General features: G+C 40.7%; 1 protein-coding gene across 1 annotated transcript in view; it reads right to left on the reverse strand.

The window, feature by feature from the left end:
* ZNRF2 (zinc and ring finger 2) overlaps nucleotides 1-25,385 on the reverse strand; it is a 53,763-nt gene extending 28,378 nt beyond the window's left edge. Inside the window, exon 1 of the mRNA XM_058833295.1 lies at nucleotides 24,483-25,385. Coding sequence (XP_058689278.1) covers nucleotides 24,483-24,966 — 484 coding nt within the window. The 5' untranslated portion in view covers nucleotides 24,967-25,385. The remainder of the gene's footprint in view (nucleotides 1-24,482) is intronic.
* Nucleotides 25,386-26,889: the final 1,504 nt, after the last annotated feature.

Raw genomic sequence — 26,889 nt, forward strand, 5'->3', positions numbered from 1 at the left:
AGCATAAATATTTTAAATACAAAGCATAACGCCTCTGTTTCTTCTACTTCTTCCTTTTCTGTTCAACTGTGTGGAAGACTATGAAGTGAAACTTTATGAACTGCACAAAAATAAATGGAAATAATTCAGCTTCTAGGTGAAGTAACAGTCCTGGTCAAGATAAAATTCAATTACTCCCTTCCTCTGTAAACTAACTGGTAAAATTGAAGTGATTTTTTTTTAAAAAAAAAGAAAGAAGAAACTGTCCAGTAAAGACCACATAGTCCATCAGAGTTATATGGTCACAGAAGTCTCTCTTCTCCTCAAACAGCTGAAATGGAAAAATAGAACGAGTAATTCTGTAAGCTCAAAACCACAAAGCTTTGTACATGAAAGCATATTGCTTTAACACAGCTAACATCTTGCCTGGCAAGTTTACCCTAACCATCAAAGAGAATACGAAAATTATTTCACGCTAAATTCAAGAACAAAGAACTAACATTTTAAAAAGTCTTTAAGTTAGAAAGCAAAAGAAAAAAGAGCATTACCAATTCCCAGGGAACCTCTGACAGGATAAATTCTAGGTGCTGTAGCGGGCAATACAAATGGCTACTCAGAGAAAGTCTGCCATTATGGACGTAAGTTTTCTGTTAAGGAAATAAATGTCTCAGTGAAAAATCACATCTAGTTTTCTACCTTTCATCCTTCCTTCTGCTCACAATTGTCTAAGCCAGGTGAACATAGCACCACCTGGAAAGACTTCTGGAGATGAAAAAAAATAAAGACTCCCCTTGCTTTGGGAAAGAATATGAAATCAAACAGAAATAAGTAACACAATACAAACATTCTAAGCTCTGTCTTTTCTAGGGAACTGATCCAGAGTAAGAACAAATAAGCACTTACTGATTTCAGGTTCATAATCTAGTGGGGTTTTCTTCCCCACTTCTGTGCCTTAACACTGAAGTACACAGACCTGTGAATTTCTTGAGGGAAACAAGGAATTTTCTCTTGTATTTCTTGATTTAAATGTCCCACAGAACTCAGTGGGAAAGGGGGATATATAAAGTGGGGGATAAAAACAAGCCTGAACTATTTTAGTAAGGAGTCTAACAAACAATTAGAAAAGAGATGTTTGGATAATACGTCATCTCTTAAGCAAACAGTTACGAAAGACAGAATCTTAATACATAACTTCTTCGGCTCCTTTCATCTTGGTAAGTGGGAAAGTTAGCTCTTCAGTAGCAATCACTGAAAAATAATGCAGTACAGACAAGAAGAGATATTGAACAAAACATTTTCTGACTCATAAACAAAGCTTTTATCAACTACAAAACTTCAGGTATCTAATATCAATGTAAAAGTATCATACAATGAGGACTATAATGGACAGCTGCACAGTTTTAGAAACTGAATGAACACAACCATTAAGAGAGAGGAAAAAAGCCCAATTTTAATGTATCTTGCAAACTAGAAGATGAAAATACAGGCAGGAAAGACCTGTGGAAAGATTTATATTAACTATAAACAGAAAAGTAAGAACAGCTGTTATTAGAGGAACAGCCTTTTAAGAGTGACATTTCAGATCGATGCAATCTGAAGGGAGAAGGAAAGACCTTTTTAGCTCCACCTGTTTTGCCGGTCAGTGTTACCCCCCCTAATCCCATCATCCATAGGGGTCTGTAGTCAAGATAAAAGAGAGATTGCTCAAGTCTCTGTCATCCAAAGTCCTAGAGTACATGCACTTTCAAACTGACAAGCACATAAACAAGAAAAGTTTTTTCAAGTGACTTGTTAGCCATTAATTCACTCTTTAACTTATTACTTCATTACCTGCATTTCAGACACGTCATACCCTTCCCATCACAGATCCATACCACGAGTTTCTCAATGGATCTGAAGCAACTGAAGACTGACAAGTGTGAATATAAACTTTGGTTGGGAGCAAGCCTTGGTTTTCATATAAAAAAGGCCCCACCCACACCCTAAACCCAGAAGATTTTAGCTTTTGGCTTACGATGCTTGAGAAGCACATTTTCAACTAGCAACCAAAATCTCCACTTAACAATGAGACTTTGCCCAGAAGAATATTTTTCACTTCCATTGTATTTTCCCAAGAGAGGGAACAGTAGAGAACCCATGAAAACACACTTCTCTTTTTCGTGTAGGTGTGATGACTTCCTTTCAAAATCTGACTCAATGACAAGAAAGGAAAGACACTTCTCTCTCATGTCTCTCCCTCATCAGATATTTGGCAAGCAGAGATAAAAGCAAAGTTCCCCTCCATCCTCACCAGCAGGGTAACATAAGGAATATGACAAGAAACTAACCCTATCACCATTTCAGAGACTTCTGTACACAAGTGGGGCCACTTGCCGATCGGGTGAAACCTGGAGCTGAGCTGTTGTCTGAATATGAAGTTCAGCCAGGGTGGACACATTTTTGAGCTCAATTGACTACCTGCTTCAGAAAGCAAGTAGCCAGAAAGCACAGTCAATAGTTCAGGGCACAAACATATTTTATTTACACTCGGCAGGCAAGATCAACCTGTCTGACTAGCTCAGTTATGATGACAAATAACTCACTGCAGGCCAGCTTGGAACTCTGAAAACTTTTAAGCAAATGAAACGCCTGAAAACTCTTCCTTCAGCGATACCACATTTTTCCATTGCTTTTTTCTTCTTAACTCACCTACCACATTACAAAGAGGAAGAATTCTCTCTCATTCCCAGTCTCTCCTCAACCTATACATTTGGTTTTTTCTTTCTTCCTGAATTTTGCTATTCCCTCAATTTTCTCTTAGTGCCTGGAGCAACATTTTTCTCAAGCACTTGAAAATGGTCTTTCCACTCATAATTTCACAATACAAGTGGAGGAAGACAGACAGTACAACTGTATTCTGTTGTCAGAAGAAGGCAGTTCTTGAGCAATTGACTAATTTGGCAAGACAACTACAAATTTTTAAGTGCAGGGAACCAGTTTGTCTACACGCCCCTGCCCTATTTCACACTGTCAATAAAGTCACTACTTTCAAAAACATGCCAGGGTTAGAGAAAATATTCCATTAGAAATCACATCATTGAAAAGAGAGTGTAGGAAGAGATGCTCCAAGATCAGAAGAACCAAGTCCTACTTTTTCAAAATGCACAGGCTTAAGTATCTTGAAAATTTGTACTGTACAGCACAACAAATCTGATCAAAATTACAGGAAGCACGATAACAAGAGAGGAGAGGGTGGCTACACCATGCTGAGAATATATTTAATGACAGCTAAAAGGGAAGAGGTATGATGTGAAAATGGCTGAATAATGGTTGACAAAGACGGATAAACGGAACATTTGAAACAGAGCATCTTGTTGGATGAAGAGAAATCTTCTGAGCAAACTGGCCAAAATGCATACAAGGTCTTACGGAAAAAAAGAAATGGGAGAGACAAAGTAAACACTGCACTTGAAACGCAGCAGACAGGAACAAAGGAGCAAGCCCCAGGAGAAGGCAGCATCTTAGAAGACAGCACAGATAATGATGCTGCTTGAAAGCATGCAGAAGACAAAGTCTCTTGGAGAATCTGAGAACTATTACTCTACTACACAAACAAGGCGGTAATGGAGACCTCAGAAAGCACGGCATTTACAGACAATTAGTCTGTTGTCTACAAAGTTTTTACCAAAGTAAGTGAGGATAAAAAAAAAAAAAAAGAGGTCCTCACTAAGGTAAAACTTTGTAAAGTCTGATTTAGTTGAAATACTTACCAATAACCTACTTGTTCCTGCAGAAATAGAGGTAGCAGTGACAAAAAAAAAAAGGGGAAAACCAATCAATGACAAAAAAGTCAGAGTACAAAATAAAAAGATTACATCTGGGAAGAATATATGTAAGTAAAATGTTAAATTATTATGTGGGATGTTCCCAGGAGTTTACATATTCATTCTAAACAGAATAATGACTCATTTTTTGACAGCAACATTAAATTACATACCAAAAGTACTTATTATTACACTTATTACTCAGTATAACAGGAAAATTTTACCTATTACAGTTTCAAGAAAGAACAAAAGTTTCAAAGCATACTTGTTTGCTTGTGCTTTTCATCTCTTTTTTCATCACACATAAAATAATTCTTATTACTTAAGCACAACAGCAGATTTTCCTGTATTATTATAGTCAGTATTTTCCCCCTTTATCCCTCCAAAATAGCAGTCCTCCATAGATGACATAATTTATCAATTCATCAGGGAAATATCTAACCAATACACTCATTTACTTTCATTCACTTGAAACTGGCGAGAGTTGAGTAAGTAAGGCTGGTTGGTTGGTTATTTGAATTTTCTGGGGGGAGGCTGTTCGGGGGTTTTGGGATGGCTTTTTGTGGGTTTTGTTTGTTTGGCTTGATTTTTTTTCCAGAATAGGATGAGTATGGGTTATGAATAAGAAGAGAACTTATTAGAAAAGTCTGGATTAAAAATATCACTCATTGTCAGAACAAAGGAATTTTTTTTAAGGATTAATTCTTTATTTTAAAGTATGGACATTCTCCATGTGCTTATCACAAAGCAGCCTTTTGTTTTTAAATGGAAAATTCAGCTAAGAGAATGGCTATTCTATTCTTCCAACTTGGAGAATATTTACCTTAATGCATGGACTATTGGCCAAACTAGGGTGCTGGATCATAAGAAGCCAGACATCTAAGATAATTAAAGAGAACATTACAAAATACAGGGACATCCAATGGCTGGTTTCAAGACGTGTTCATTTCAAAAGTGTACACTGGATCGAGACCATTAAATTCCTCAGTATTAACATAATTTAAGTGTTTAACATGAGTAACATACAATTTTTGGGAAAATGTGTTGCTGAAGTTTCAATAACACATCTGTGTAATGCAAACACTAGCTTTGCAAAAGTTCCTATGTCTAAGACAGAGCCTTTTAAGAGCATTTGGGAATGTACCATTTTGAAAAAAAAGCATCAAAAATGTCTAATAAGAGGAACAGTAAAGAAGACGCTTAATTAGTTCAGAAAAAGACAGAACGAAGGCAAAAAAGATATAACCCCCCAAATATTTATTGGCAGTAAAAAGTGAAGAAAAGCTATTGAGTTACATGCTTTAAACATATCAATGAGAGACCTGTCTATATTCAATCTTTCACCTCTATTACGAGAGTACACAGCACACATAACATATTCTGCAAAAATCTTTAAGAGCATCCATAAATCCCAAACCAACCAAACTTTCAAATGTTATGTTACACTACTGCTACCACAGCAACTAAGGCAGAAATACAATTCTTGCTTTTCACAGCTAAGACATCACCATTTTAATGAACTGTTCTTATTTTCTGTATCACTCATATTTTAAATATCCCTTGCAAGGAATGCTACTGAGTATTTCCTAATTTCTATGCTGCTTACAACTGCTGCATTGGTCTATCAGTCAAACTGTTGAGAAATGTGATTAGTTAGCCATTTTAAACATCTGTGTGTAGAAGAGAAATATCTTGTTTACATTAACAGATCATGCTAATAAGATGCACATATGCATGCATACACACAGAGAGCATAGACTCTAAAATAAATTTTAACAGGGATCTGAAACTGGAAAAAAATAGACTGAATGATAGTTTGACTTTTCAGCATTTTGAAAAAATGACAGGGTAACTAAAATGGTTTTACTTATCTAACTACACCTTTCACATAGGCAGTTATATGCTTTCACAGCTTTATTCATCCATAAGGCTACTGAAGGTAAGAGAACCTACACCTACTTAAGAGGTATGGTTTTTTTCTTTACTGTTCGAAGAAAATCATGACCTGTCCTTCGATATATATATAACCAATACTCATCAAAAAAAGGAGTCTGGAGTTTTCAAACTGTCTTAGTTTGAAAACTGAGATAGTGTGAAACTGTAACATGCTAATGAATTACACTTTAATAAGAAAGGTTGCTGTGGTTTGTGGGTTTTTTGTTGTATTTTTTACAAGCAACTAAAGAGCAATCATAGTTAGTATTCCTGTTTCAGGAGTGCCCTTATTAGATCAAAATCACAGCATGCCAAGTGGTAAAAATATGTTTGTTCACATCTATGTATTAGTCCCTCCTCCAAAGAGCTTACACTCCAAAATAGGCAAGAACAAGCATGGTTACAATGGGAGCAACGTCTCCATTATATACTTGAGAAAGGCAGTTAGAAACTAGGCCTACCTTACATAGAAAGTCAAGCAAGTCTCCTAAGTCTCTGGCTGTACCTCATATAAAAATGTCTATTTGCCCACAATGACACCGAGACAAGGGTCACAGAAAAAGCAAATCAGTGACACAAATTTGCTCTGCCTTTCTGTGTAGCACTGCCTTCTTAACCAGCACTTCACCTAATGAGTTAGCAAAGCTCTACCACAGGTCCCTAAATCCAGTGACTGTGTAGTTTAAACATAAATAATAAAATGCTCATTGAAAAAAATTCATGTTTTAAAATAATTAAAAGGCTCTTTAGAACAGCTCTTGATGGCAGCATAAAAAATGCCAGAGTTTGAGCCTGCACTCCTCCCAACTTATTTACATGTTCATCTCTTCAACTTCCATCTCTGCTGTATTAGGTCAATTTGGAGACTGACAATATCAAAACAGCAGCTAGAGGGCAAAGACCAATAAGGTGCTGTTGCAGTTTGTTTATTTAATTTTGTTAAGAATTTGTTAAAACTTGTTAGTACGTTCTTGTTTCCCCCGGTTGATTGTATTGGTTTAGCCCCAGTTGTCTGTTATGTAAACCCCTCCCAGTTTTCCTGAATGTTCCCCGTCAATCACCTTTACCCTGCCCCATCTCCCCATCCATCATCATAAACCCCACCCCTCCTTCCAGCTCCTTCCATGTACATCATCCCTTCCTTGACATGTTATTGGTTGTTTTGCTATGTTCCCGCCTTCTTTGTATCCCCATTGGTCCCTGACATTGTAACCTCCTCCCCTTACCCCTCTCTCCGTGAGCTCCAATTGGACCCTGGACTGTGCCCGCTCCTGAGATAAAACCCAGTGCACAGAGGTGCTCTGGGCTCTCTTCGGTCCTGATTTCTCCCAGCCCAGAGCCTTGTGCTCATCCCCTCCCCCGAATAAACCTGTTCCTGGGAAGTACAGCCGAGTGAGTCTCCTCCTTCCTTTTGCCACCACCCACGACGCCTGATTTGACAGAGCCAGGCAGGATTCGGTGCTCTGACGGTGCTGCAGTGGGATCGCCTTTCCCCTGCAGTTCCCCACTCCTGGCGACTGCCCGTGCCGGAGTGGCACCATAGAGCTCGTCTGGAGCTCTGGTGTGGCCAAGAGAAGCATCAAGGTGCATCCAAATAAATGACATGACATAAAAAAATCCAAACAAACAGTTAAAAAAAACCCATGCTAAAAGACTGTGGACTTGCAGAACAAGAAACAAGCTAATGAAAGATGTGTCCTAAATGTGTACTATATACATACTTCACCAGCAAACAACTTACTTATAGAAGAAAGCTTCCATGGCACGCATTAAATAACCCAACACCTGGGACTGCATTCTCTTCAGAGAGGCACTCATAAATTACTTTTTAATGCCCCTCACACTTCTAAAGCCCTGAGGTAGACAGACTACTTTGGACAGCTACTACTATTACCCCAATGTCAAAATACTTAGAGCCACAGATTTGTATGTTTTCCCATAGCAGCCTTTCATTCTAGGTTGAAATTTGTAACTTTCTGAAATAGTCTGTGAAGGAAACAATAGTTCTCAGAAGGCACTTTTACTTAAGCTAACCATCACCCAAGCAGGAAGGATTTCACACTGCTAAGTGTTCAGGTACTGAATTGTCACATTGTTAATTCTAACACTTAACATAATTTATAGGCATTTTTCTTTTTCAAATTAAATCTTCTCCTTTATCTAAGAGGAACATTAGTACCTCAAAAATACTTCTGTTTCAGTTGACAGGAGATGTACTTTCAATGTCTTATGAAATAAAAATCCCCATGATAGTCTTGAAGTATAAATCTCTCACACTTAAACTTTTACAGGTTTTCTAAAAGGCTTTCTTATTCTGGATTTTAGGAGAGGTCAAAGGAGCTGTTTCCCACATGGACACAAGTTTAAATCCACTCTTTTCATTGTGGAAGAAGCCATCAGAAGGCAAGTAAGTCCACTGCACACACGTGAGCGTAAGAGCAACCGTGATAAATTTCACAGTATAGTCACACACAGAATAGTGAGATTAAGCCAGGTGTTAAGTCATGTGCTCTGGGGAAAAGACAGACTCGTTCCAATTCTTTCACAGCAAATTCTATCTGTATTTAAGACTTCTGAGAAGTAAGTCATAGGCATGTACAGGATAGCCTCTGCCTCCTGGCTTTGTGCATTTATCACGTAACTTTTTTAAAAACTTGCCTTTAAGTACCATTTTTGGGAACACTTAATGAAAGCTCCTAAGGGAAGCCTGGCATTCCTGCCAGTCACCACAAAAGTATACTCTTCTCTCTAGAGGTCTTTCCATACCTGTCCTTTAGAGCAGTTGTGTCAAATCAGAGATCAGTAAACCAAGAGATGTGCCACTACAAGAGATCTATTTTTATTGGGTTTTTCCCTTGAAATAAAGCAATACTCAATACAATTCCTGGCTTTGAACAGTACAAATGCTATTTAAACCACTAAATTTATGTTTCTTCTTTCCAGAACTGTGCAGACTTTTTACCATTTATTCTATTAATCCTGTAACCTACAACAGCAGTTTCCATCTGGAAGATACCTCTGCAGGGCATTGGGCACACCACAGAAAATCTCTCTAATCCTTCAGGGAGTTCCTCCAGCTCCAGGTTGCAAAATGAGTGAATGCTGAACTTATTCTGTGAACAGAAGACTTCAGCCTGGTACACTCTGTCAAGTACTTTGCCCAGAACATGGTAGGACAGACTGAAATTCTGCTCCTGGTTTAAAACTGCTGCTTAGCTAAAACTGCATCAGAACTGTCCAGAAGCTGGCCTAAGAGGAAAAAATAGATGCAGTTGGAAGGGTTATGTCATATATATATGGGAATAGAATTCTTTGATACATGCGAATATATTTTTGGGTAGAAGTCAAAACCAAGAAAATTGTCCTTCTTCACTACTGTCTAAATAGGACATTTTTTATTGAGATCAGAGTTATTCAAAACAACATTACAAATTAAACTCTTAATTAAGGAAGGACGTTCACAGTGCTTAACATCTATATAGTAACTTACAGAAGAAAAATAAAAACTCATTTACTGGGTGTCTACCTAATAAAATTCATATGGGCTGCACTAAATCTTGAGACGGACTGATCCTGTTACACTGTCCAGTCACTCTACAGCCATACAGTGACAGCTTCAAGGGGAAACAGGTGATCTAGGCTCAGAAAAACAAATCAAATGTGTGTCAATTCACTGTATTACCTACAACACAGGAGGGATTATAACTCCTGCAGTACCTTACTGTTGTTCTTGGCCTGGCCTGGTTTGTCACAAAGTTGAGGGCAGTGCTGACCACAAAATAAAACAGCAAGCCTTCTGGAATCAATTCCAAATATTAAAAGAATAACACAGTACTCTAATCTATTAGTATTCTGGCAAGAACACACACAAATCAGAGTCTTTAAACTTGATTTAGACAAAAATTCTGATCTCAAATGCATCAATATGGACAGCTACAAAGCTGCCTTATTTTTCATAGACAAATGGCTCATACACAAGCAATTTACAAAAGATACAGGAACATCTTCTAAAGTGCCAGTTATGACAACTTGTATTATCAATTCCTATTCCCTTAGGGACAGTTTTACAGAAAAGAAACTGAAAATTAAGCAAGGGGAAAAAAACCCTTATAAAACAACTAGCTTAAAGTAGGTTTTATATTTATTTAATGTAAATGTACATGGTGGGTTCCACCCCCAACCAGCAAATACAAATCGCATTTCATTTACTGTCCAATCTCTGTATATTTCTGTAACTATTCAGGGAGAAAAACTGTTCTTATATCAAACCTAAGAAATCAGAATACCTAGAATGTCACTTCAATAAAACCCCTTGACTTATAAATAAAATCATGTTATATGTCATCTCCCAAATGAAGAAGGATTAAGGGGAGGAAAATAAATAATACTGAAAGGTAGAATGCAGCCCTGGAAATCACCCAACAGCTTGCCACAGTTCCCAGATATATGGCAGAGGTCCAACCTAAACAAAGCAAACTTACCCATAACTTAGGGACAAGTGATTTGCAAACACATCTTTTCCAGTAGGAACAGTATGAAAACTCTTATATTAATTTTGTTTAATGATGGATTTCCATTTTTCACTTAGAAAATACAATCCAGCAATTGAAATAGCAAGACCAGTTTATTTTCTTTTCTTCCTGAAATTCACCTTATTTCTTCCAGTAGGGAGGGAGTGCACAAAATGCACATGGGTTCCTTTTTTATTTGTTTAGTAGCAAACTGAATAAAGCTACCAATGTCCTTACAGAACCTGATATAATGATATAGTAGTATGCCCAAAAGGTCTTCAGCATAAAAAGGAATTCATATCTCCTTAGGATTCCCACCCTTAAGACAGTCCTGCAAGACATTGCTAAAATGATGACAGTAAGTAGGGAAAAAAGGCACATACTGTCTTGAATAAACTGCACTTAACAACATTAAAAAATATATTCAAACCACATACCTCTCTGCAGCAGGGTTGTAAAAATAAAGGAAAAGGTCACTTAAGTATTTACAAAACTTGTTTTCACACAGGAATTGAAGTATTACTGTTTTCCATCTTGGCTTTGAAAGCCATTAAGTGAAATTAATTATTCACATTTTGTTCTTTTTCCTCCAAACACAAGATACATCTTGTCTCATTACCTCAGCATTACTGGATGCAAAGCTATCCCTTTTCAAAAGTAAATATTTCAGAATACCACCTTGTAGATGTTATCCTCTTGTCAAGAAAAACTAGTATTATTTCTAAAGGTTATTATTTCAGTGAGCCACCTACTGCTCAAGGCATCTTTCTAATACTAACTCAAAACATATCAGAGGTTTCTCCAGTTTTTTAAATATTTATGGTCAAATACTTTAATCCTCTCCTTTTCAAAACAGTGGTGTCACAGAGCATAAAACAGACAGTGAGAACAGCAAGGATCTGCATAATCTGCTTTTTCTTTTCTACTTCCACTTACTGTAAGCAGGGAAGTCCAGCTGAAACCACAAGCCTATCAAAACTTTCAGCAGAAAATGAGAACTAGCTCCAGAAAGTCCTTAAACCACGTGAAAAACAAACAACAGAGATGAAACTAAGAAGGAGGAAGCTGGTGGTTTAGCAATGTTTTGGAAATCTGTGACAAGAAAACCTATTTTATAAGATGAAAGTGAACAAGTAGATAAACTTATGATTAAAAAAAAAAATTAAAAAAAGGAAAATAACTGCAGGCCTGCGAATCAAACCTGGAAAGAATGACAAAGAGCCTTCCAGTGAAGTGTACCTGGCTCCATGCTCAAGGCTGTCAAAGCCACTTTCTGTACCACAGGGCACTGGGGCAAATGAGAGTCAATCCCCAACCCTTGTTCTTTTACAGAGGAATAAGCAGCCCAGCCAGAAGGCTTTGGGCCCGAGCGGCAGGTACAGCTCCAGTTCTGCGTTTCACTTCACCCGCGGGTGACGGCAGCCCCATGTCCCGGGCGGCCCGAGCACCTGGCCGGGAGCGGCCGCCGGGACGCGGCTCCGCCTGAGCTGTCCAGGCCGCGGGTGCTGAACAGGCCTGGGGCGCTGGCTTCTGCTCGCCTTGGCTTCCACAGAGCGGGTATTAACCCCAAACAATCTATCCTTGATTACCAGTCTTTTGTTAATCCTGTTAGTAAGTGCAGTTAGCCGAATACCACAAGAATGACACAAACATATTAATACGTGAGGTCTTGTCTTCTGCAGCCAGGCCGGGATCAATCCCTTTAGGTTCCTGCTCTCAGCCTTGGGCCAAGATTCATGGCTTAAAGGCACAAAGATAAAAATTTCAGTCTGTGTAGCAGGATGATGAGATATATCTCCAAGTAAGGATGCAACTTATATGTGAGTGTAAGAAAATCCCTGAAATTCTCCTCTGTTTATACAGCATGAGTGCCAGTTTGTATAAACAGTCACAGTGGTACTTTTGTCTCTGTTATGGAAATGGGTTTTTTACAGCCCAAACAGCTGCTTTTAGTTTTAAAGAATAATTGCTGCTGGCTTTCTTGTTTATACAAGAAGCAGCAGCTTCAAGTTTACTAGCTAACACAAACAGTAACACTAGAGAACTCGATACACAAACCTGTTTCAATGAATTCTCTTATCAATCTATCCTCCCAAACATCTCACTAGGCAGGCAGCCACTGACAGAACAACCAGCCTACATTTTTAAAGACAGTTACTTTATTGCTAAATGTTGTTTTCATGGTTACCACGCTGGTCCTTTTTTGTCAGACACATCTAGCAAATTAGAGCTTTCTACAAGCCTGATTCAAAGTAAGAGGCTATAAAAATTGAGAGATATTAAGTGCAATAAATGTCCTTCCAGTTACATTTCAAGGCTATATGCATCATTGAAATTGTAGCTAATAGCTAGCAAGAGTCAAGTACAATTAGAAAGGAAAAAAAGAGCCCTTCATGATTGTAATGAGAAATGAACTATCTGTTAAAAAAAATGCATCAACTGCAAATTTCTGCATTCAAAATTGGAAATCAGTTGCAAAACAGTAAGAGTAATTTGCTTATTAGGAATTTTTCCAATGGTAAAATTAGTAGTCAAAATAAAATATCAGTGAAATTAGATGGTTTTCCACTAAGAATTAAGAAAGAATAAACATCATCTGCTTGGAATGGGCTAAAACCAGCTGATCCTATATTCCAGTGCCAGTAGGAACCCCAAGGTCTCTTCACGTGCTATGAATGTCAGAGAGACTTTTGACCACACATCGCTCATTAGAATTAAATCTGTCCTCACAAGCCCTTTTGCATAAAGTTTTTGGAGAAAAGTCATTGGATGCACAATAACCTAAATATGATAATGACTTTTTTTTTTTTTGTTTAAATGATGAATTATTTTCCAAAACACCCTGTGAGAAAGGAAAAAGCAATGTTTAAGTATTGCTTACAACAACAACTGACTGAAATAGCTGGCAAAGTATCTTTCCTCTATACTTACCTCTCTGTGTAAAAGTACTTGTAGTGATACTTGTAAACCTCAATTAGAGGGTTCAATTGCCATAGTATTCACTGACTTCCAAAGTTAAGAAAGCACCATTAAAATTTGCTTACAATTTATGAGTTTCTGCAGAGGGTTACAAATCTAACAATTTAAGACCACGAATACTGAGACTGCAGGAAGAACTCCTTCCCCTTCAGCAGAGGGAGAAATCCCTGTCAGTTATAGGTGACAATTCCTGACAAATGGGATTATGCCCTTCAAGGTAGATTTGTGAGCAAACAAAAAGTTCTGCATGAGCAAGACTCAGTGACTGGGGTAAAGCTGTCCTCATAGTGTTTTAGCTGTACCAATAGCTCAAAAACATTGTACCTTGTGCATTTATCATCACTGCCTGAAGGAACATGAGGCTTAGCATGTCAGAGAGAAACTACAGGAGGGAAAATAAAAATAAGGTCCTATCTTGAGGCTTTTCTTCCTTTCCTATTTCTAGCTGAAATTTCACATGTCTGAAATCAAATTACAAGTGTGTAATTTTGTAAATTTACAAATCCTTAAGGCATAAACAGAAAACCAATAGGATTAGAATTTAATATGTTGACATTTAAATCCCAGGCTATAGTGCCTTGTGCTAGATGTAGAGCCTATTTACATGGTTAGCTCTTTGAGGGAGCAAGTTTAATCAGTTTTAACCCATATGTGCTTCAAAACACTGCTAACAAAAAGCAAATCTTACATCACAATTTTCAAGTTTGGGAAAATGAAAGTTAGAAAAATTGGAATTCAGGAAAATACCTATGAATAGATATAATAAAATAAATAACTTAATCAAAATGGCCTCATCTTTGATACAGAACTAATTAGCTATTTCAGTAGCTTTCTCTTCAGTGTTATTCCTCCATTAATGATATACAATTTCTATAAAAAACTAGGATATTAAAGTCAAAATCCAAATTTATAATCCATATTATTATTAATCACCTAAATTATGTCTTTTAAGAAAAAACAAAGAAACAAACCCTCAATTCTACCACTGATCTTTTAAAATGTATTTTTAAGATCCAGCTAAGTCAGTATTTCTGAATATTTATTTTTGTTTTCAATAGCACTACAGTTACTAATAAAGGTGTTGCATGCAAGATGACTCAACCACACAGAAAACAGCAAAAGGGCAGGGAAAAGGAATTTAAAAAAGAGAGGCTCTCACTAAGTTACACAGAGCTTTAGTGTCACAGGACCATAGTTTAACAGCTTAGAAAACAACTGTATCTGTACTCATATCCCTAAATCCCAATTCCCTCTAAGTAAGAATGCAACAAATACCACCATTCCATACAGACCTTTCCTTTTCTCTTGCTTACAAATTTGGCATCCTTGCCAAATGATTTCTTTTGAGGTTAACATTTCCTGGGGTGCTTACATTTTTCACTCATTTTACTTCTGCATCTTTATGAATAATGCTGGGCCAGCAACACGTTGAATACAAACATTTGTTTTTAAACATATTTCAAAGAATGCTTGCACACTACAGCTAGTAAAGTTTTAGGCTGCCAAGGGACACAGGTATTTAACGGCCCAGAGATAGTGCAAATCCATGATAGAACAATGATGAAAATCAGGAGTCCCTAGAGGTGCATCTTATAACCAGTATTTTGCAACACTGGAAAATACAGGGATATTGGCACGCTGTAGTTTTGATCACTAGCTAAATAATCTAAAAAACTTGTCAAATATTTGCTCTTTTAATTTGTTTGTTTAAGCATCAGAGCAAAAGATTTCAAGGACTTTTGTTGTGGTCCTTGCTTTTAGAATAATAAAAACTAATTTCTGCTATTTCTTTCAACTTCCGGCAAAAATTATACTCTGAATAGTTTTATCAATGCTAAGTATGCTTTGCCTTATATTTGCTGTAGCATGGCAGACTTTCTCTGCAACTTGCTTATTGGCTAGCCAATCCCTAAGAGAATCAACAATGGCCAGAATTTAAAATTAGGATGCTTTTGACAACCACTCCATGACTTCAGATTCCGTAACAACATAAATCTATGTGGATAGGAACAATCTCAACACTGCTGTCAGTCTAAGCTCTCTTCAGAGGTTAATTCCAGCTCACTTTTCACAAATTAATAGATTTCCTTAACATATTAAATGATGTAATGCCAATAATTTATATCAGCCAAGCTTACAATGCCTTAAAACATTTCTTCTAAACAAAGCTTTAAAGCAAAATGTAAAAATCATCATTGTATCATTAAATACACGAAAAAGTTTGGTTGCCTGCACACTTCTAGAGAAGTCACATATTCCAGCCCAGCCCACTAGGAGCACTTTTGCCATCCAGCTCCAAATGTGTTCATCATTTCCTCTGACTTCATCAGCTGCACACAACTGTGTACTTTACAACTGGAGAGGCCAAGTGGAGACACAAAGAGAACAACCTGGGCTGAACACGTCATCCATTCCCCCCCTTGCACAATGTAAAACACATTATTTGCATTAGCTTTCTTATCCCTTTGTTTGCAGCAAAACTAGACCCACATTTCCAAGGAACATTTCCTCCACTCCCTAGTTCTATGCTGTCACTGGATCTTGATCTTATCAAGCCCATGAAAACCAGTTTATTTCGGTACACAGTTTATTATTCTAGCAATGGCATCTGTATTTCCTCCAAACCAGAAGCTATTTCAGTAGTCTATTTTATTTCAATAGTATTTTCAACTCTTCATTTTTTCAGCCATGGTTATGAAGACGCTCAGTATCATGTGTCTTTGAAAATGTTATCACTTACAAAACACACAAATTCACAGATATGGCATACTGAGATATAAACTAATCCAACAGCAGAGCTATAGCAAACATGCATTATCCTTCAATTAATTTTAATTGTATTTCAGTCCTTAAAAAGTGAGGAAATGCCTCTACACTTGTCATCTGGTGTCTCAGTATTAGATATCTAGTATGGAAATGTTAGGACAGCTGAAGTAGATATTCAAAGGGTGTTTCTTTGATAGTATGCAGCTCTTTTCCATATGTGAATTTCATGCTGTTTTCATTCATGTGCTGTTTTAGTAGATCATTTCTCTTCAGCCAGCAACAGCATTATGGCACTACTGCATGGATGGACCAGGTATTTTATTTCTTTACACAGCACTTTAAAAACACAGAAATAGTTTTACAATTATGTTTTATTATTTTGGAACTGTAATTTATTAATAGATTGCTAGAGATTTAACAAAAAATCATGTCTGCTTTGTACTCAGGCAATCAATCTACTTGTCTTTCATTGAGTAATACTCCCAATATAAAAATAAAACAAGTATCCATCCAAACTGATCTGACTGCCTCTAAAAACTATACCCACATGGCTAAGAGAGTGAAAAAACTCTAAAACTTGAACACTCAAACAAGCTCTAATTTGCAAATGAGTTTGAAAAAAAATCACAGCATCAAAAAATCAGAAGTTGCATAGCTAACCCTGTATTTGGACACTTCACACCTGAACTCAGCTATACCACCTTTTCCAAAACTTCATCACAATCAGCTCTGAAGATGAATCATGATTATCCAATATATCATAAGAGCCCTGAGTCACTCATACATGTGCAAACTATGCCTTCCAATATTCCGAACACAGGTGTGTGATTTTAAACTCATTCTTCCCAAAGGACAATGACACACACAAGAAAATGGACAGCAAATTCTCGAGTCTGACATCTTAGGTCCAGTCCTCTTTGCTGATGCAGCAAATACAGTAAGAAAGAGAACTGCCTCATAGCAAAAGCAAAGCAGTTAAATGACCACAGAGAACTACATTTTACTATTGTCACTGTTCTTTATGTTCTGGGGATTGTCCACCATTATCTCTCTGACATTTGCTTAATTGACGATGCTTTGATCTGTTTGGTAGGGACACAGCATTTTCTTAGGAGAAGATTCTTTTTCCCCAAACTGGAACTTTTATCCATATTCACACTGAAGAATAAAGGAAGAGTGATGTTCTTCATCCTACAATAAGTAAAACTTCTGACAGCTGCAGGAAATCAGGATTCAAAGTAACGTGATTTTCAGAGAACTATCTAAGATTCTTGACAGGATGACAATCTAGTTTGTGAGTTTTCTGAAAGACTACCACCAGATTGGTCCAGATTTCATCACAAAAAAATTAAGATACTCAAAATACTGCTTATGTGTTCAGGCAATTTGCAGAAAGCACCTCTGAGCAGTCTTTTCTTTTGCTGTACATGGAAAACTTCACATCTGCTAGTATATGCTATGACAGTTTTAATTTTAGCAGTACAGAACAACTCCATCTAGGTTACACTCAGTACAATTCAGCAAGACCCCATCCTTCAATTTTCTGTCAAATTCAACACTGAAAGATAAATGCATCTGTATTTTAATAAGACATGGGATCCTCCCCTTTCTGCATTGAGTCCTCTAAGTACCTTAACTATATTTCAACTCAATAAATTGCATATACACCTACATTTCAGGAAAAAAAAAATCCAGGAAAATCATAACTAAGCTTCATTTTTTATCAGAGAATAACCTTTATGGAATATGCTAGCATTGGCATAAAAAATACTGTAATTTACTGGTATTGACAGTATTCCAGATGCTCAAGTAGCCTCCCATATCTAAAAAATCCACGTTCAACTTTTAAAACCATAATGAAAATGCAGTATAAATCAATCTGACATAAGGACTAATTATGGGAGCCCAACTAGGAAGTGTTTTGGAATACCACTAGTTTTAAAAGCCATTTACAGTTAAAATGTTACTAAATAATTGCTTTCTATAAATGACACTTTGTATGGAAAGCCAAACAAATCGTAACAGCTTGCTTCGCCTTGCCATTATTCTTAGGTGTATTTATTATAAGTTACTAGAAGACACGCAAAGTGCATGCCAGATGAGAACTCTGTATTTATAGCACACTAAGTCAGTCAGCAAACACAATCTACTAAAAATATCCCCGATGGTATGCAGCACACCCACCCTTCGGGGACTGTGCACAGGCTGTGGTGGTCTGATTCTGAGACAGAGCAGACTAGCAAGAAAATACCCAGCTAGGTCAGTTCCTGAGGAAGACAACTGAGAGTGATAGAGTCAAATCCCACACAACACTTGGTATTCTGCTTGGCAGGCAGTCAGACACCTCGAGCCCTGCAAGATTTTCCTGCGTGCTGCCTGATCTCTCCAGGTCAATACTATTCCATTTCCATGCAGAAAATAGAAGCATGTCCTGAGTGAAAGGGAGAACCAGCCTCATTTGTTCTATGGCTTACCCTCCCATTTTTGTAAGCATCAGGAATTTGAAGCCTACCAAACAAGAGGTCAAAGACCTCTGGATGCACACTAAGACGTACTCATGAAAGTCATGATGATCATTTACAAAGGAAAGGTGGTCTTGGGAGCACAAGCACTTGTTTATACGGAATATCCATCCAGATAGTAAACAACAAAAACCACTCTCCTAGATGCTTAAGATATGTGGTTCTGGTTTTACTCAGGTAGTTGTGGTTTTATACAAATTGTTTTCTTTTGATTGGAAAGATGCACATCTTTAAAGATGATCCAAAATAGAAACTCCCAGGACTCAAGGATTTCTCACTTTCTTTTCACACATTAAACATCTGCAAGAACAACATGCTCCATTACCACAGTAAATGAACTCAATCTGTCCAAATGACCATACACCTCTCCTGAAACTAATTAATGGGTATTAATTAACTAAGGCATTAATGGGCACTGCATAAAAATCCTGAAAATAATATAAAATTGGTTGCATGCAAATAGCAAAAACCTACCCAAAATTTTTCACAACGTCATTCAAAACTTTAAAGTTTCCTGCACGGCTAAGAGAGCAATTCAAGAACATTTGCATGATGAAGTTTTCCATAAGCAGCTGGCAAGAACAGGGGAGGAGAACTTACCCAAACAAATGCATAGGCAACATGTTTTAAAAATAGTTTTGAATTTCTACCAGTGACAAAAGGCTTTCTTTATGAGACAAAAAAATTACTTGGGAGATTGTTGGAGACTAGTCTGCAATTATATGACAGAACATGAGGAGAGACACTTTATCAGAATATCAGGGTTGCACAGGTATTCAGAAGACATTAAATACGAGGAAGGCCTTTGTTTGAACTGGCACAGCAAAGGTTCAGTCAGGTATTATCACTACCTTGATAGCCAAAAGAAATATTTATATATGCCATTACAATTAGGCTGTTTCCTTTTCCTCAGACGGTTAACTATTTACATTTCTCCTGCAAATGCAGTGCTGCCATTTCTTATTATTTGGCTTCTCCTAAACCTTTTTGTTCACCAAGCAGGAAGAGGGGGAAAAAAAAAAGAAAAGAAAAAGAAGCCTTTCAAAGATCCCCTGTCACCTCAGTCTTTATTTAATTGCCCCAAGCTACTCATCATCACAGAGACTGGTCTCCAACTGAAGGAAATGAAAGATGACTCCCAGGGACTTCATGAGTGCCACCACAAGACTCAAAGAGTCCTTCTTTTAGCTTGATTTGTCCAAACACTTAACGTATGAGACTAAAAGCACTCTCTTGACTGAGTTGGAGGAGGTGGCTGGTGGTGTTGGATTTTTTGCTGCTTTTTCTTGTCCCTGACTCAGGAGGGCTTACACCTTTGCTGCCAAACCACAAACTGTATATTGCCCACTTAATGTACACAGGCAAAGAGAAGCCAAACTAAACACTGGAACAGTGAGACTCTGCAAAGGGACTAGATTCCTCAAATGCATCAGTCAGAACAGACCTTCTGAAGCTCATTATCAATAGACTTATCCTTGGACTGCTCTCCTAGAACAATGGATTTTTCAATCTGTGTTTTGGTGAAGGGGATCATAATGTATTTACAAAATCCTCCATATCTTCAGAGAGTGCAAAAGTGACTGGAGTCAAATCATTGATATAACTGAACATATCTATTCCCCTGCTCCCACCATCCCAACAGTCCTGCTGCAAGGCACACTTCCCAACCTTTCTCCCAATTCAGGGGACAAAGACCTCAGAGTGTCCCTTTGGCTGGCAAAAGGGGGGCAGCATTAATTCTGAAGTGTTTCAGAGTTTTGCAATTTCTCAAAGCAATAGTACTTGTGTCATACTGGAAGAGAAGGGCAATGAAGTGACCAAAAGACAGTTGAACTTCAAAAATATATCCAAAATGTATCATATAACTAAACAGTTCTGATGGGAAACAAAACAAGATGTGGCCTTCTAGGCATTGTGAAATACATCTAAAAAACTCCTCTTAGAATTCACATCATTCTTATATTTTTATCTGCTTCCCACAATCCAACTAGGAATTCAGATTCCTGAATTCAGGAATCTGAGGCATTCATAAACTTTCTTTTATAGAATGAAGAATTCATTCATTACTTCTACTAATTATTATTACAAACACATGCTACTATAATATACCTACAAGGTTCTACTCATACTCTGTTATGTACATTCCATAGCTGGTGATAAATCCTGCACTGTAAAGTACTTCATAAAAAAAGTCTGATCATTATTTGGCTTACAAAGAACATAACAAACTTCCTTCTCCTAATAAAGGTGAACAGATGCAACTTAATCTCCAAATCATTACTCCCAATCTTGACATGAAGGCTGCTAACAGCAGTATCTGACAACACTATATATTTAAAAATCCATCTATAAAAACATCATATAAAATTGTATATGGCCACATACAACACAAACTGAGATTTTGTGTAATACCTGTACATTCTCTGCTCAATCATCTTGAAAGAAGAACTGATGTGAAAATTTAAAAAAACTCAATATATTTGAGTTTCAGCTATCTTCAGCTGAATTTTAATATATTATTCCCTAAGAGACTCTTAATGGCAAAACAAAACAAAAAAGAGTTTAAAGGCATTACTGTCTTACAACAACATTCCCAAATTTGAACACCAGAAGGATACTTATTATACTAGGTGTTTTTGCCAATAATTCTCCCAGTTATGACCACCCAGAAACAGGAACATAAACACGAAGAAGGTTCTGAGGAGCTGTCAACACTATAAGTGGTGGAAGTAACACATCACCAGCTCCTCAAAGCAAAGATCATCCCAAAAGTCCATTTTTAGCTGAACCAATTGCATCACTGACACCGACAGGCTATATTGTAAATACAGTGGTAGCTTTGCTGCAGTGCTGATGGGTATGTAATCTCTAAAAACACAGTGGAAAAACTAATGTGAATCTGGCCCCATGATCCTCAGGGCCAACTCTTCTACACATAACAGAAGGTAAGAATATTTACTTTGGGGCTGGAGGAGAGGGGAAGTCCCATTCACTGAGGAACTGAGCAGGGAAACTACTGGTCAAAATTCCCGATAAGTGTTATCACCTGAAAGGAAGCTGGAACTTGGCACTGTGTTGCAATAAAGCTCTTGAATGTCACGCACAGGTTTGGCCTCTCTGGGAGTGCCGTAAGATCTTACAGAATTTGGGTCTCACTCTACTTAATGCCCTAAGCCTACTTCAGGCATGCTCTCAGCACAAAGTTAAACACACACACACATAAACATATTTTTTGTGAGACCAAGGCCCTGATTATTGAGTGAACTGAACTCTCCCTGAGATGAGACAAAGCTACACAGCACTATCTACTCCACTGTATCATGTTCATAAAAGTGCCTTAGCCTGAGGTCAGGTGGGAACACGAGACCTTCACTGCCAGGAAAGGCTGTTAGTACAACAGTTCCTCCTAAAGGAACATAGGCAATAACTGAACATACTTCCCAATACTTTAACATAATTTTTATATTCTCATTCAAATGGTGTACTAACAAGCTTAGTATGGATTTAAGCATGTTACATCAGAGGGTTAATATTTATACACTACTTCAGCATGCAAAACAGCTCAGTAAAAGTGACAATAGAGTGTAATTCACTAATGGCAAATTAATTACAGTAATTTAACAAATGCAACACCCACGTGTCACTGACGAAGCCAAGCAGTATGCCTAAAAACATAAATAGCTGGAGATCTGGTTCAACTTACAGAAGGTATTCCTGTTCTTCTGTTTTATTTTAATTTTCACAGAATTGCTATGCTAATCCTCACAATTAATTTTGGCAGCTTTCAGGGTAAAAATAAATAATTCAGCTAATTTGCAAGTTACAAAACAAGGGAGGGGACTTCAAGCATGCTCAAGATACACAAGATAAATGCCAGATACCACACCTAGACAAGCTTGAGCTAGTTACCATCAGGACAAAAACAATCCTTCAAATTATTTTTCAGAATGCTGATGCTATTAATGGATGTTCTCCAGTTGGACTACTTTTTCCAAGCATGTAGTTATTACAAGGAATCAAGAAAATACAAAGTATGCAACTAGAAAAGGATGGCAACACTGAGTGTGATGTGGAATAATGTATCATCAACATCACAAAATATTTAATTGTAAGAATGATGATTCAAGTGAGGCCTTCTTCACAGGTGTTGCTGTATTATGATTAAGCAGTTATTCATCCCACTAAGATACACTGCCTTTATTTGGTCACAAGATAGTCATGGATCTATTTGCTTCTTCACTAAAAATCTTACTTTAAACTTGCCAGTTATACTCCTAACGTATGGCAGCCCTTATTTAATAGTGAGCAGATGAAGACAGTGTACCCCTCCTGGCACTTCTCCTGCACCGGTAAAAGCAACAAGCTTTGCATCACTCCAAGGACAAAATACAGTGTGGTACTGCAATTTAAAAATGATTACATGCCATGGAAAAGCAAGATCAAATTCAGAGGTATTCTGAAGAGAATGTCCTGCATCTGAATACAGCTGCCTAGGTTATTAATCCTCATCACTTCATTTACATTTAATCCACTCCCTCCTGACACCAAGGCAAGTTGCAATACAGCGTTTAAGCAAGGAGGGGGTGGGGAAAAAGTTTCACCTTTGAGCAACCATTGGATACACATTCTAATGATTCCCTTGTGCTTAGCACAAGCTGTACAACACTTCGTGATAGTGCATCCTTTCACCACTAGACGAAACATGTGCACCTTCCTCCCTCTCAAGGTACTTCCATGGTGTAATGAGTATCCTTGCAACAAAGCCTGTCGAGCAGTTTGGTACCATGAGAATAGTTATGTTTTCTATCTTAGAGAAAAATATTATTTTATTACAATAGGGTTTGACAGCTTTTTCTGTTAATGTTCAACCGCTGGGACGAGGCAGTTTGAGATATAGGAAGCAACAGCTATGATGTCTTAAGGTCGCCAGAGGCGGCAGGCCATGTGACAGAAACCTCGTGTACCCTGCGAGGGTCAGGCTGCAGACAAAGCTTTGGGGTATTACGTTTATATAGGGATATATATTTATAGCTATATATTTATGTATGTATTAAAAATATCAGTTGAAGGCTACATCCATTACAAAATAAAACTTGCATATTGTTTGACCTATATGAACAGCCTTTAGAATGAGCAGTACTTAAAGGAGGCAGCAACTTTGAACGCAGCTGACAGCTAACAAGTTGACTTTCAGCTTCAAGGTAAAAAATACAGGCAGTAAAATGCTCGTCCTTTACAGCCCAATTAATCTCGGTAGCGCAAGTCAGACAAAAAAAACCTACAACGTGCTCCACGTTTAATGTGCTTCTCAAAGGGCCTCAGCTCCCAGACTATTTTAGTTTAGCCGAGAGTTCCTCCTGCCTCAAGAGCACACGTGCCCATCCTCAAGGCTACCGGTGCTGCAAGCCTGTACTCCAGCGGCAGGGACAGCTATCCGGCTCTGCCAGCCTCTTAGAGGGTGCATTAACAAAGAAACTTACTTTAACTTCTGTTTTTCTGTACGACTTTCTGAACAGAAAACCCGAGAACTCAGAAAGAGGAACAAGCATCAGCCACACATTAATCAGTGCCTAAAGAGGGGTTTGGTCCGATTTTAGAATAAACGGCGGAGACACATGATCCAATTAAATTCTAATTATGTAAGTAGTAGGCAAGAGTATTTACACAGGCACTGATTACAGCTATTAGAGTCTAAAGTCGCCGGCCGGAGAGGCTCCGCTTCCTCCCCGCCGCCGGGCTCGTTTCATTTTTTAACCTCCCTTTTCACAGCTCTCCTTACAGACAATAGGAGACGCCGGCCCGAGAGCCCGGTCTCCAAACCCGGACGCCAGCCTGGAGGAGCCGCAGCTCTCCCCGGAGTGATGATTCATTACCCGTCCCAGCTCGGAGCCGGGGAAAGACCCCCCCCTCCCACACCCCATCCCACCGCCCGCAACCCCGGCCCCGCAGTGCCGCAGAAACCCTCCCGCCCCGCCGGTGCCCCTTACCTCCGAACAGGTGCGGCGAGAGGTGCGCGGGCAGCGAGCCGATCACTAGCCGGGGCCCGCCGGAGGAGCCGCTGCCGCCGCCGCCCCCCGCGGGCCGCTCCCGGCCGCCTTCCTCCGGGGTGCTGCTGACCGAGTCCTGCGAGCCGTAGGGGCCGCTGCTGTGGGGGATGTTGAAGGCGGACTGCGCCGCCCGGGCCCCGGAGGCCGTGCCCCCGCCCAGGGACCTGCTCCGGGGTGCCGACCCCGCGGCACTCGCCGCCGCCGCCGCCGCTCCTCCGGCCGCCGCGGCCGCCGCGCCGCCGGGAGCAGCGTGAGGCGCCGCCGCCAGGTGCGCGTAGCGCCCGCCGCCGCCTGCCGAGCGCCCGCCGGTCCCGTTAGCGCCGCCGCCGCCGCTGCTGCTGCTGCTCGAGGAAGGCAAATCCCCGCCCGAGTACGCCCGGGTGCGGCCATTGGCGGCGGTGGGGCTGCTCTGCTTCGCGCCCATGGTCCCGCCGCCGCCTGGCGCTGCCCGGTGCCCTTCGCCGCCGCCTTCCCCGCGGCGCCCAGGGGTGGTGGTGGCAGTCCGGCCCCGGCGGGGGCGATCCGAGGAGCGGGTCGCGCCGGGGAGGGGGGAGAGGGAGCGCCGGGGGAGGGGGACGGGTCGCTCGGTGGGTCGGTGTGGAGAGGGGAGAGCCGCCCGCCGGGATCCGGCTCAGCTGGCGGCCCCGGCGCGGCCGCTGCTGGCGGGTCTGGGGCGCCACCATGAGCTGCTTGGGACGGTGCTGGCTCCCGCCGCGCTGCCGCTCGGCCCCGCCGCCGCCGTTGCTGCTGCTCCTGTGCCCGCCGCCGCCGCGACCGCCACCGCCATCCTCCTCCTCGTTCGCCGCCGCTGAGCCCTGTGCGGGGCACCGGCGGCAGCAGCGCCGCCGAGGCCGCTCGCTCGCCCGCGGCGCGCCGTGCCTGTGCCGAGGAGGCGGGAGGGGGCGGTCACCCCGGCGCAGCCGCTCCTCTACCGTGTCGCCATGCTGGGGGCGGCACCAGCGGGCGGGATGGGGAGCGGTTACGGCGGGCGGGGGCCGCCGCCTCGCCTCCCCCCCCGCGCCCAGCGGGAGACCAGCCCCCGGCGGCGGCGGCGGCGCAACGGGCCGGGCCCGCCGGCTCGCCCCGCCTCCCGCGCCGCTCCTCCCGCAAGGTGCGGGACAGCGCCAGGTGAGGCCCGCGTGGGCTCCGGCCGCGCTCGCCTCGGCAGGAGGGAGAAATCCCGCGACCGGGCCGCCGCCGGGACGCGCGCACGCACTCGCACACGAGGGCAGCTCGCTGTCCCCCGCCCGCAGGCGCGTCCCGCGGGGCAGCAGCGGAGCGGCAGACGGCCGCTGGTGGAAGGCGAGCGGTCCCTGTGTCTGCGTTCCGCTAGAACCCCGGCAGGTGAAGGAGAGGAGCGGCTGCAGCGGGGCAGGGCCGCGGTGGCGGAGCCCTCCTCTGCCCTCCTGCCGCGCCGCCGCTCGGTTCTCCGGCACTGCGGCCCCAGCAGACGCCCGGATGGCCGGGCTCGGCGCCTGGGGCGGCTCCCGGCTGCCCGCCTGGGCCGCGGCTCGGCGGGGCAGAGCGGGTAAGGGCCGCTTGCCCCCTTTGGGAGCTCTCCCGGGTCGGCGACTCCCAGCCTTGACGGTTTGCTGCGAGCCTCTGAGCTCCGAGAACCTGGACGTAGCAGGAGACATATGGACATATCGGGAAGCGTGACAAGCAGGACGAAAATCTCTGACATCTTTGGTTCACAGGTGGTACAGGAAAATCCTGTATACCTCAGTCTCTCACTCAGATTCACATTTTTCTACACGAGGATTAACTAAGCCGAAAATTTTCTCCTAGTGAATAATACCCATGTGGATAGCAGGCTCAGTTTGCTCACGACAAAACATTCAGAGACGTAAAACTGTTTTGTGCCTTGTTTGATACTGAGTGTCACATACATTGAATTAATATAAACGTGATTCCTACAGTCGGTCATCTGAGGAAAACTGCTTGTTTTTATGGATTATTGTCTGCTCTAAATTAGACTATGTCACCATGAAGCAGTGCTTCAGGACTTTCTATCATACTGTCTCAGTAGGGATTCCAGCTACATTCCTGCCTGTGTCACAATGGCCCAGTATGTTATAATTAATACCTTAAAACTGATCCAAACCATAATTAAAATACAAAGTATTATGAAGCATTACATTTACACTTGTGGCATCTTTGATGCTCCTTCTCAGATGTGAAAGGCCTCCTGTTCCCCCTCCTTTTGCCATGTCTCTTACAACTGCACGTGGCATCACATTCTGGCATCGCTGGAGCTCACAGCTGGGTCTGCAAGAAGAGGTTCCATCCTTGGGGGTGGCACGGAAGGTTACTAGCCCTAGCTCTTCATTCCAACACCCCTTTTCTG

This window comes from Poecile atricapillus, chromosome 2 (genome assembly GCF_030490865.1).
Source record: "Poecile atricapillus isolate bPoeAtr1 chromosome 2, bPoeAtr1.hap1, whole genome shotgun sequence".
NCBI classification, from domain to species: domain Eukaryota; kingdom Metazoa; phylum Chordata; class Aves; order Passeriformes; family Paridae; genus Poecile; species Poecile atricapillus.